The 12,705-nt window shown below is 45.3% G+C and overlaps 1 protein-coding gene across 1 annotated transcript; it reads right to left on the bottom strand.

Annotated features, from left to right (window-relative positions):
- Positions 1–445: 445 nt before the first annotated feature.
- Positions 446–5,712, bottom strand: batf (basic leucine zipper transcription factor, ATF-like). Its single transcript, XM_028953009.1, has 3 exons — positions 5,503–5,712; positions 4,782–4,886; positions 446–1,062 (listed from the first exon to the last, which is right to left on the bottom strand). The coding sequence occupies exons 1-3, from the start codon at positions 5,566–5,568 to the stop codon at positions 862–864; spliced, it is 372 nt and encodes a 123-aa protein (XP_028808842.1). The 5' UTR covers positions 5,569–5,712; the 3' UTR covers positions 446–861.
- Between the last annotated feature and the right edge of the window lie 6,993 nt (positions 5,713–12,705).

Raw genomic sequence — 12,705 nt, forward strand, 5'->3', positions numbered from 1 at the left:
AGCAAGCTCTGGGTCATGGCCCTGAGTGTGATGCTTTCTGATAAATACATAGAGTTTACCCTAGATGGATAAGGGCGTCTGATGTTTAAGGAGGTTTAAAAGGTCAGCTAGATAATTAGTTAGCTAGTGAAAATTGTTTAAAAAAATTGTATATGCCCGTTCTTTCTTTTTAAAAGAATTATAATTCATAATTTTTAATGAAATAGTTTATCAAAAGTACAGACTTGCTTGTTGAACAAATTGTGACAAAAATCACTAACATAAAAAAATGGCACCACGTTTCATCAGGAATTATTCCTTAATCAAGGATGCCTTCTTTATTATTAAAATAAAGAAAAAATCATGCTTTTAAACACAAAATGGCTGACTTCAGTGCAATGTGTTGTACACGATTAAGAGGTATCAAGTTGCTCTGCTGTGTTCAAAAAACAACTGAAAAAGAAAATCATGAAAGATATATAATATTTCAAAACAATACAAGGTAAACTTGAAACATGAATTCTTCTCAATAAAGGAAATATTAAGGAATTACTCATTGAAATGTGTTAAAATTGCACAGTGGAGCAACTCAATAATATCTATAAGAAATTATGTAATTTATGTAATGTATTTTTTTTTTACATTCTTTGCTGTTGAGAGAATATATTTCTTTCATCGTTGATGGATGGTACTTTATTTTCTCATTTGATGCAATTGTAACTCTTCGGTATCTTGTAAAGATAAACTCGGGGTGTATGATCCGAGTGGCAACCAGTCATTTGAGGCAAACACAGATTATCCTTTACATGTAGCTTTTCCACTTTTAAATAGTTGATTGGTTCACCCTTTGGACGAAACTGAAGTATTGACGCCCTCTAGTGGTCAGATCTGGTAGTGTTGCACAATGTGCTGAGGAAAGCTGCTGTGGTGGGCACCATAGAGCAGGTCGGACGAGGGGGAGTTCAAGTTGGTGCACAGAGGCTCGTGGTTGCTCAGGACAGAGGAAAGGTACTTCACTTCATCTCCCAACCGCTTGACCTCTTTCCTCAAAGCAGCGTTCTCCTTCTCCAGGTTCTCACTCTCCTGTAGAAATGGCGTTGTTTAGTTACAGAGTTCTGAAATGAATGCCTCACATGTAAAACGGCATAGTGCCAGAATAAGTTATTTTCTTACTGTACTTGAAATTATGAATTATATTCAATCGTAATCATTTTAGTCATGTTATATTTTATCATATATTTTAAAAACAGAAGGTTGACCACAGCTTTATGGGTATTTTTGTAATACTGGTTAATCCTTTGATGGCTTTTAATCATTCTGTCACCTCTGACATTAGAACAGTGAAATGAAGGGTCATCAGATATGTCACTATGTACACAGGTAATAACATGTTCTGTCCTTAGCTGTTTTCACAACTTCCCTTCAGGCTTAAGTTGGTTTTTGATTCATTGTGAACAAAACAGTTTGCAACCACCCCATGGTTATCCCATAAAGTGTTTGTCAATGAGTCTAAAATAGATGAATAGATAAACAGCATACTCATTATTGAATATAGTGAATGTAAAAGTAAGGAAATTCCATCAAAGATAAATATGCTTGATGTGGAGTCCAGGGTAGAGGATCTGCTAAATTCTGATAAAGGCTGTCACTTGCACGGCTGGGTGGCCTTACTGTCACAGATAGACCTGGGGTAAGCCCCGCTCACTTTGTACGTCATTAATCCAACACAGCCCACAAGTGCCTGCCGTCTTTTACCAGAAATGACAAGTGCAACCTCCCCGCCCACTACCATGGCCCACGGCCTTACAACCAGCTTCATTTACGCTGAAGATGGAATTAAAAGAGAAAGAGCGAGAGAAAACAGATCTGAAAAGTACAACTCAGGAAACGTGTCACACTGAGGGAAATTTCAGCTTCCTGTTTATCACGCATGGTGCTGAGACAGAAACCACAAAATACACTGAATTTAAAACACAGAATTCCTCTGCTCTGCTGTCACAAACACTAAATGCATTTATTAGAATAATCTTGTTGTGTGCAGTTCTGCAACCATATTCCACCATTTAAACATTACAGTACTGGATCTGAACCAGTTGTGATGTAGTCTTTCATCAGAATGACAATTATAAAAAAAAGAATCCTGAGAACAACAAAAAAAGACTTTGTCTGTTTTTTAATGTATGAAGCAACTTCTTTATAATGTTGAGTTGACCTAAACGATGTATGCACAGCATGTCGTGGTTTTCAGACTCTACACTCTTTCTCGTAAAAGTCACCAACCACAAACCAAGCCGCACTGCACAAGACTTGTTCCTCCCCAAAACAGTGAAAGGTTCTGACTAAGATCACCCTGCCTGTACCTTGTCAATAAAACAGAATAACACGCCCATGAACTGACGGGCAGTGACGGGAGTGGACCCAGCCAGAGTGGAGAGAAACCAAGATGCCGATTATTATGCAGCACTGCTTGGAGGTGCCCGCCGGACACCCACTCACGATAATTAATGCCAAATTCAGAGGCAGAGATGGCAACTCTGATGTGAAGCACAACAGAAGCCATGACACATCGCCACATGGTGAGCTCTGAGCCATGTAAATATAATACAGAGCTGTATCCAGGCATACATCACTCACGCGGCCTGTTCAGACGCCTTAAGAGGGGATGACTAACAGGCCATTCCTGGGGAAGAAAAATGTGCGAGAACAACTTGCAGTTCTCGTGCAGAACTCATTGTTCCTCTGTTCCTTATACAAGCATTTCAGAAGACTGCTTCAATGTTTGGTGCAGCTGCATGTGGCAGCGGAAGATATTCTGCTGCCCTTTTTTTCCTCCAAATTTTCCATAATTACATACATACCGGAAACTGATACAATATTGACAGCAGTCAATGACGTGGACTAGTTGAGTAGCCAGCCTTTTGCCCAGAAGCCCCCCCTCCTGCTTGTCCAAGACAAACCCCCAAACCCAATTTCTTACCGCATTTTGTTCTTATTCTCCTTGATTTACACTGCAGGCTATATGGAGTCTATATTAGAGCTGTAATCGTCCCTAAAAGGACCTGACCCAACCCGTCCCGACAGAGTTCAGCCCGGACCAACTTGACTGTTATGCTGTGTAACACATTTTAATAAATGATATTCACACAGTCAGCCATGAAACCTGGCTTTCTTTGTACATGCTGAGAGAGGGAAGGAAATGTGCCCCAGAAATTGCCTTTTGGGTGTGTTATTGTTTATACTGTTAATATTTACAATTATAATTTTATAATTATTGTAGAAGTGCAGATACAATTCTGCTCCCCCACAGCAATCTATGGACCCCCCAGGGGAGTTGCGGACCCCATGTTGGGAACCACTGCTGCAAACAGTAAATGAACCTGAACCATGCCCAGGTCCCGCCCAGTGTCATGAGTCCATTTACTTATATGGTGGACTTTGTTACACTGGTTACAGACTGACCGGCATCTAGTGAAAGCGTTGTTGATCAGCGCAGAAAGTGGGCCTGGTCTACACCATGCACCTCTCTCACGATCCCTCAGAAGCTTGTGACATGTGCACCTGAAGACTACGGTCAAAGCTGAATTTGAACTTTGACCTTTGTGTGATGTAATGAATTGTCACACGACCAATAGAAACAGCATTTAAGCGAGATCTGAAACCAAGATGGAGGACAGGTTGATTGAAAGGTACATTCTGGATGCTAAAAGCCTGCCAAGTGTCAATGAAACAATGACAAAAAAAAAAACAGAAATGTGATATGTATAGACCTACTTTTCAGTTTGTAAATTGAAATAATGAAGTACCTTTACAAAACGCATTATATGGTGAAAGTCCTCTAGTGGGTAACACACCTTCCTCATGAACCAGATTGTTAAATATTTCGCAGTGATCTTACAGCAAAATGAGACCTTGTGATGGCTGTTATTAATGATCTTAATTCACATATTGTGATGTTTAGTACTGCTATATAAGGTAAACACTGCCAGTTTACAACAATTCATAATTTACAGTAATCAAATGTAGTTAATTACACTTTTATTTAATTTAATTGAAATAGTTACACTACTTTTACATTTTAAATAGGGTCACTTGTAATTGTAATGAAACACATTTCCAAAGTAATCTTCCCTGATTATAATGATGTTAATTCATGTATTGAAAAGAGATTAACAGTAGACAATGTTTAGTACTGTTGTTAAGTAACCAATTACGTTTTAATGAATGACATTTCTCCAGTAACCTAAAGTAACTACTGAACAGTATTAGTCATGTGCCTGGTGTGCTTTTCACTTTATGTTTGAGAATCTCAATTTAAAAATGATATGCTTTCCCAGCAAACATGACAGGGTGGTAGTAGCCTGGCGGGTAACACACTCGCCTATGAAGCAGAAGACCCAGGTTCAAATCCCACTTACTACCATTGTGACACTTAACCCTGAGTGTCTCCAGGGGGACTGTCTCTGTAACTACTGATTAGCCTTTTATTTAATCACGACTCATTTCTTTTGCCATAAAGTTATCATTAAATGGAAGGTTACGGTCAAGGTGGGACTTCACCACAAATCTACTTACCTTAATTCTCAGGAAACAAAGGGACTTTTTTTTGTTCTCTATGAATATTAGCGGCAAAGTTGAGTCTCACCTCTCTGATGCTAATGCACTCTAGACTGAATAGAACATTTAACACTTATGCCTATTGTGATAACCCAAATTTTTGGCCCTTTCTCAGTATAGACCATCCCATTTAGAATTAGAGTTTGCTCAGTGTATGAATGAAAGCATGAATGAAAGAAATCCCTTACCAAGTGCAGGCTGTCAGCTTTTTGGGTTTGTCGGAGCCGACTCTTCTGTGCAGCAATGCGGTTTTTCTCTCTCCTCATCACTTTCCTCACATCGTCTTGTGCTCCCTGCAAAGATACACAGACACATACACCCACACACATCAGCCTGGATTCATCTACATAATGCATCACCTAATCAAATGAAATTCTACTGCCTGTTCTGTATTTCCACAATTAACTGGTTTAAATGGTTATTATAATGCCATTAATCAAGTGCACTTGAAACACAACATTATGACCAAAAGGCTTGATTAGACCTCATTTTTATAAATTTGACCATAAGGCAAATTTGATAAACTGTCACTGACAATATTCAATGACTGTCCCAGAAGTCAAGGGGGTCAATTCAGTCACTGAACTCAGTGATATGTGGTGGCAAAAAATGAAGCATGAGTGAACCAGCATGTATTCAAGGATGCAGCACAGAGCAAATTCTGCTTGAGCTGTTTAACCACACGGAACTCTATCATCCCATGTCAAAGCAGCAACCTTCTCAAATTGCACATTCATGTTCCCTCTAAAGTTGCACACAACAAGATCAGCTAAAACAGCTGGGACATGAAATGAAATGCACCTTACCCTTCAGTTTAAGGTTTAGGAACTGATAAAGCAAAAAAGAAAGCATTCTAAAACTGTACATATAATTCTCATAGTCTGGTTCTAACACACCTGTTGTGCTTACCTGTGTGTTGCCCGGTGATGGGGACTTGGTGTAACTTGTGTCATTGCTGTCAGAGCCCTGTGCCATGCCAGCTGTGTCGCCAGAAAGCTCTTTCCTCTTCTTTCAGCCTATATGCACGTGTGTTGAGTATGTATGTGTATTTGTATGTGTGTGCGCACGGCTGTAGGAGTGTGTTTGCAGGAGCACAGGAGTGTGTGTGAAGATGGTCACGGTTTTGCCTCTTAATGAGCAACGAGTCTGTTTCCCTCTCTTTTCTTTCTCTCTCTCTCTCTCTCTCTCTCTCTCTCTCTCTCTCGCTCTCTCTGCTCTGCCTAATTAGCTGTGTCTGATGTGGTTTCTGATAAAAAACATGCTAAGTGACACCAGACTGGAAGTCACATGGTTCCTGGAAACTTTGCACAGCAACATTATTGGGACCTTATTTAAGTGTGTTCTTTAAGTAAAGTATTTAAGTAAATATGTTCCAGGATAGCATCGTGAAATATTAGGATGTGTTGCTTATGTTAAAATAAACACATTTTAGGCTATCCACTGCATTTACATTTATACCCATAGCTGTATTATCTCAAATTAAAATAAATGTGTTTTCTGATTATACTTTGATCCCTTTTGATCACTTTCTGCTCATGCACAGTGATAACTTGTCTTTGCATAGTAGTCAATTGGCTCAGTTGATTTTCACTGTGTATAAGTCCAACTGTGCACACTGTGTTTGTCAAAAGCTTCTAGAGAGCTATCTTCTGGATACTGTAAGTTCAGTTATATTTGCATGATATTCATCACACATGCTCTCTACACTGGGTGATTCCCCTTGGCTGTGAACTCAACCATAGCAACAAAGCAGCTGCAAGGTGATGGTCTGAAAAGTTCATTCAAAAATTCCATCGAAGATCACCCAAACTCTTACCATAAGTGTGATAGAGCAGCAGACCCCTATAAACGGAGTGCAAATGTCACTCGCCTACACTAACAAGAACAATCCAGCTTTTCCACCATTTCTGTGCTGGTGTCAAATTCAAATGAGCACCTCTGAAAGGTTAAGAAATACAGTGAGAAGGTGCAAGATGCATTGGCAGAAATGTCCATTCAAGCATCATTCATTCAATCTAATATTGAAATGTTGTATCATTAGCAGAGAATGGTATTTTTGCAAGGGGTTTTACAGCAAAAAGATATATGCACCGCATGGATGCCTCTCAATTCTCTGAAGTGATCTTGAGACTGTAGGGGCTCCATTCAATCAGGAAATTTTATGATTTGAAAATTAGCCAAAGTCAACTTTATTGTCATCTCACCATATACAAGTACACAGAGATATGAGATTGCGAAGCTTTGGGGATTCACAGTGAGCAAATGAACAAATGGAATAACACACAACACAAAACATGACAATGGACAATATAAAATAGTGCAGGTCCAGACAAACTAGACAATCCAGGCAGACAAGTAGCAGCAATATGACAATATATGAGGGTAGGGATATATTTAGTATATAGTGTGTATGGTATATGATTCACTATGATAATTATGGTAGTAGTAGTGATACAACATGATGTGATAATAATAATAACACAGCAGCACATCATGAGGTGTTAAGATATTAAAGGGCAGAGTGCTGTACTGATGTTCTATTTGTGATGTGGATGTTCCTGGGGGTAACACGTTGAGGAACCGGAAAGCCCGCGGGTAAAAATGTTCTTCAACTTGGCAGATCTGGTTCTGATGCTGCAGTATCTTCTTCAGGAGGACAGGAGTGTAAAATGTGAGGGGTGTGAAGGGTTCTGCACAGTGCTGCAGGCCTTGCGGACGCTGCGTTTGTGAAATGTGTCCAGTAGTGGGGGGAGAGGCATCCCAATGATGTTCTCAGCGGTCTTAACTATCCTCTGTAGGCTCTTGCGGTCAGAAGTGTTGCAGTTGCCGTACCAGACAGTGATGCAGCTGGTCAGGATTCTCTTGATGGTTCCTCTGTAGAATGTGCTGAGGATGGGTGGGGGTGGCTCCACAGGAAATGTAGTCTCTGTTGAGCTTTTTTGGTCAATGAGGTGTGGTTGAGGTGGTATTGACTGTCCAACACAAAAATATGAATTGACACTAATTTAATGCTTGAAATTGCAGTTTATTTTTAAGATCTTGAATTGTATATCTTTATTTATCATAAGTCAAAACAATCTGGTAAGTATTTCCACTTACATTTACCTTGCTAAAATACATAATGGATTTCTTATGACCTATTCTCAAGAAACTGTATTTATTTATTTGATCCCAATATATTGGGAAATATAAGTGTCACATGATCCCATCATGTGACCGGGAGTAACACGGAAACGAGGTAACGTGACTCCTATATATTAGGCTGGAGAGCAGCTGCCAATTGCTCAGTCATTGAATGACGCACGCCATTCGACTCGGCTCCGAAAACCCGCTCCCAGTAAGACCGTACCTGTCCTCTCTGTTCTCCCGATACCCGAACTCCTTCCTGTCACCCTGTCCTGCCCTGTCTTGTGTCTTAATACGCGAACGACAACATCAGTGTGGTGTTGCGGCTCGCGCCGTCCACGTTCGCAGATTAACGCGGAGGAACTTACCTGCCTCCCTGCGTCCCACCGCACCGAGGTCTCTCGTTTCCTCCTACACGTCTCTCTCGTTCTGGTCCCGGTTCGCGTGTCAGAATGACTGAGCCAGAATTACGCGCTTCACAGCTCGCTGCTTTGTGCGATCGGATAGCGCGGCAGGAGAATCTTTTTGGAAGTCTGTCGCAGGAGGTTCGCTTCCTGCGGCAGCGCGTTCAGGAGATGTCTGCCGCGCACCGAGACCATGAAGCGGCGAGCGTGGCGCAGAGCCCTCGCCCCCCCGTGGTTCCCGAACCCAGTTTGCCGCTCCCGGAGTGCTGGAACGGGACCGAGGGGAGCGGCGAGGTGCTCCTCACCGCTCTCTCGTTGATTTTCGAGCTACAGCCTAGCCGCTACCCCAGTGCCCGGTCCCGAATCGCCTTACTCCTAACCCGGCTCGGTGGTTCCGCCGCAGAGTGGGCGGCTGCGCGAATTAGTTCCCCAAGTTCTGCGTCCCTCTCGTATGCCGAATTCGTGGAGGAATTAAAACTCACCTTCTGTCATCCGGACGGTGTGGAAGACGTCGCGTCACAGCTTTACCATCTGCGCCAGGGTACCTCATCGGTCAGCCAGTTTACCGCCAGATTCCAGACCCTGGCTGCAAAGACTCCGCTGGGCGACCACGCCTCTCCGGACGAATAGGGCAGGTCAGGCGGATGTGTGAGGGGGAAGCGCACTCCTTCATCCGCCTACCTGGACGACGTACTCATTTATTCACCCACTCTAGAATCCCATATTCAACACGTGAGGGCAGTACTAAAGAGATTGCTCGCCCACCGACTGTACTGTAAGCTGGAAAAATGCGCCTTCCACCAGTGCTCCACCACGTTCCAGGGTTTTACCATCTCGTCCCAGGGTGTGGCCATGGAGCCCAAGAAGCTAGAAGCAGTGGCGTCATGGCCCCTACCCACGACGCTGAAGCAACTGCAACGGTTTCTTGGGTTTGCAAATTTCTATCGTCGCTTCATCCGTGGCTACAGTACGGTCGCAGCACCCCTCACTGCTCTCACCAAACCGTCACCAGGTCCGCTTCGCCTAACCCCGGAGGCCATTCAAGCATTTAAATCTTTGTGTCATCATTTCACCACCGCCCCCATTCTTCAACACCCAGACCCTACCCTTCCGTTTGTTGTAGAAGTGGACGCGTCAGAGGTGGGTGCTGGCGCCGTCCTCTCTCAACGCGGTCCGGACCGGAAATTGCACCCGTGTTGCTTCTTCTCGCGGAAGTTCACCCCTGCACAGCAGCGATACGGGGTGGGGGACCGTGAGCTGCTGGCAGTCAGGTGGGCCCTCGAGGAGTGGCGGCACTGGCTGCAAGGCAGTGACACCCCCTTTCTGGTCTGGACCGATCACCAAAACCTAATCTCTATCAAAACCACCAAACAGCTCAATCCCCGCCAGGCGAGGTGGGCACTATTCTTTGAACAGTTCGACTTCCAACTCTCCTACCGTCCCGGCTCCAAAAACCAGAAAGCCGATGCCCTGTCCCGTCAACACGCCCCAGACTCACCATCCTCTGACCCCGAACCCGTTCTTCCTCCTCATCGCATCCTAGGCCCTCTCCGGTGGTCCCTCGAGACGAAGGTCCGGGCAGCACAGGCATCTGACCCTGGCCCAGACAACACCCCACCCGGGTGCCTGTACGTCCCAAATACCTGCCGGCCCGATGTACTGCATTGGGGCCATTCCTCCGTCCTCTCAGGCCATCCAGGACGCCAACGGACCCTCTCCTTCATTCGCCGAGCATTCTGGTGGCCTTCAGTACGACGGGACGTACAGGCCTACGTGGATGCATGTGATGTCTGTGCCCGGGCCAAGACTCCCAACACTCCGGCTGCTGGGCCCCTGCGTCCCCTTCCCATTCCTCATCGCCCCTGGACCCACCTCGCCTTGGACTTCATCACCAGCCTCCCTGAAGCTAGTGGTATGACCACCATCCTGACCATAGTGGATCGTTTCTCCAAAGCGGTCCACTTGGTCGCCCTGCCCGGCCTACCGTCCTCTGCCACAACCGCTGACCTCATGCTTCAACACGTGGTCCGCCTCCATGGGTTCCCCCAAGACATCGTCTCTGATCGGGGACCCCAATTCGTCTCAGCTGTGTGGAAGGCGTTTTGTCGCCTTATCGGATCCACCTGCAGCCTCTCCTCTGGCTACCATCCCCAGACCAACGGTCAGGTGGAGAGGGCCAACCAACAGCTGGGACGATACCTGCGATGCTTCGCGTCCGAACACCAACGCACTTGGCCCGGGTTTCTCCTGTGGGCGGAGCTGGCCCACAACCTGCAAATCTCCTCCGCCACCGGCCATAGTCCCTTTGAGATCTGCACTGATATCAGCCCCCCATCTTCACGCACCAGGCCCGTCAGATGATCCGCGGTTGTCGAAAGGCCTGGAAATCGGCGCGGTCGGCCCTCCTCATCGCCTCCCGAAGGATGTCCACCCAGCACGATCGCCGGCACCCTCGTCGACTGCACTTCCGAGTGGGACAGAGGGTGTGGCTGTCCACCAAAGACCTACGTCTCAGGACTGAGTCACACAAGCTGTCCCCTCGATACATCGGACCATTCCGGATCCTCAGTCGGATCAACCCCCTCACATACCGTCTCCAACTCCCTCCTGCCATCCGTGTCCATCCAGTCTTCCATGTCAGTAAACTCAAACCCTTTGTCCGATCCTCGCTTCATCCTCCTGCTCCGGATCCGCCACCGCCACGCATCGTCGACGGGGGACCCGCCTACACTGTGGAGCGCATCATTGCCTCGCGCCGCAGAGGTCGGGGGGTCCAGTACCTGGTGCATTGGACCGGCTATGGACCAGAAGAACGGTCTTGGATCCCGAGTCGTTTCATCCTGGACCCGTCCCTGGTGGCTGAGTACCGGCAGCGTACCGCCGCCACTCCGGGGCCGTCGGGGGTCGGCCCTGGAGGGGGGGGGTACTGTCACATGATCCCATCATGTGACCGGGAGTAACACGGAAACGAGGTAACGTGACTCCTATATATTAGGCTGGAGAGCAGCTGCCAATTGCTCAGTCATTGAATGACGCACGCCATTCGACTCGGCTCCGAAAACCCGCTCCCAGTAAGACCGTACCTGTCCTCTCTGTTCTCCCGATACCCGAACTCCTTCCTGTCACCCTGTCCTGTCTTGTGTCTTAATACGCGAACGACAACATCAGTGTGGTGTTGCGGCTCGCGCCGTCCACGTTCGCAGATTAACGCGGAGGAACTTACCTGCCTCCCTGCGTCCCACCGCACTGAGGTCTCTCGTTTCCTCCTACACGTCTCTCTCGTTCTGGTCCTGGTTCGCGTGTCAATAAGTATATATTTGGAGAAATTTCTAAGATATCTGAAAACTATAGAATATCTTACTAGTATCAAACAACAAGAACAAGATAGATTCACACAACTCAGGGTTAAGTATTTTGCTCAAGGGACACATACAGTTTATAAGAAAACTGAATACACAGCTCACATTATTTTATATCTTTGCAATGGTACAATACTGGAAATAAGATACTTTGATTCAATGTAAAGTAGTCAGTGTACAGCTTGTATAACATTGTAAATTTCAAAATAACGAAACACAGTATCTGGGAAGCGGCCCGTAATCAGAAGGTTGCTTGTTCCAATCCCGATCCGCCATGGTGCCACTAAGAAAAGCACCGTCTCCACACACTACATCCCGGGTGCATATCATGGCTGCCCACTGCTCACCAAGGGTGATGGGTTAAAAGCAGAGGACACATTTCTTTGTGTGCACTCTGTGCTGTGCCGTGTATCACAATGACCATCACTCCACTTTAACTTTCATAAACCACTGGCATCAAATGTGAGTACACATTTAAGTGAAAATGTCCAAATTGTGCCAGAAGCATCAATATTTTGTGAGGCCAGCACTGTGCAAAAAATGAGAATTTTTCATGGACTCCCTTAATTACCATTGTACAATTCTCCAACAATCGTTGTGTTGGTCAAAAATCACCATGTGAATGTTTGCTTTCAAAACGCGCCTACAGTACTTGACCAATCAGCTTTGAAACCACACATGTGCAGTCAATTGGTTTCCTAACAGCATTCAATCAGCATAAAAAGACTCCAAGGAACACACTGGAGCATATGAGAGGGACAACTGTTACTCACCTTGCCAAAGACAAAGGAAATCAGTCAGGAGCTCAGAAAGAAGAAAGCTCATGCTAAGGGAGAAGGCCAAGCCATTCACAATGTCTAGAACTGCTGTATGTTGCATAATTGCCAAGTACCTGGCCTGGCTGTAAGCACAAGACTTTGAGAAAATAGTCAGAGATGTCAGCAAGGAGCCCCGGACATCTGCCAAGATGATTGTTGCTTATCTGGCTTCTTTTGGAGTCAATGTTTCAAGAAACAGAGTTGTGAGAGCTCTTTGCTGTGGTTGGCTTCAGGACCAAAGAACCGCTTTAATCAAATAGAGGCACATGAGAGTCCAACTGGGTTTTATCCATGAACATTTGAAAGGTACAGATGAGTTTTGGAGCTCTGTGCTGTTCTTTGGTCTGATGAGACTACAATGGAACTGTTTGGGCACATGGACATTGCTTATGTTTGGTGAAGAAT

Source organism: Denticeps clupeoides, chromosome 14, assembly GCF_900700375.1.
Source record: "Denticeps clupeoides chromosome 14, fDenClu1.1, whole genome shotgun sequence".
Taxonomy (NCBI): Eukaryota; Metazoa; Chordata; class Actinopteri; order Clupeiformes; family Denticipitidae; genus Denticeps; species Denticeps clupeoides.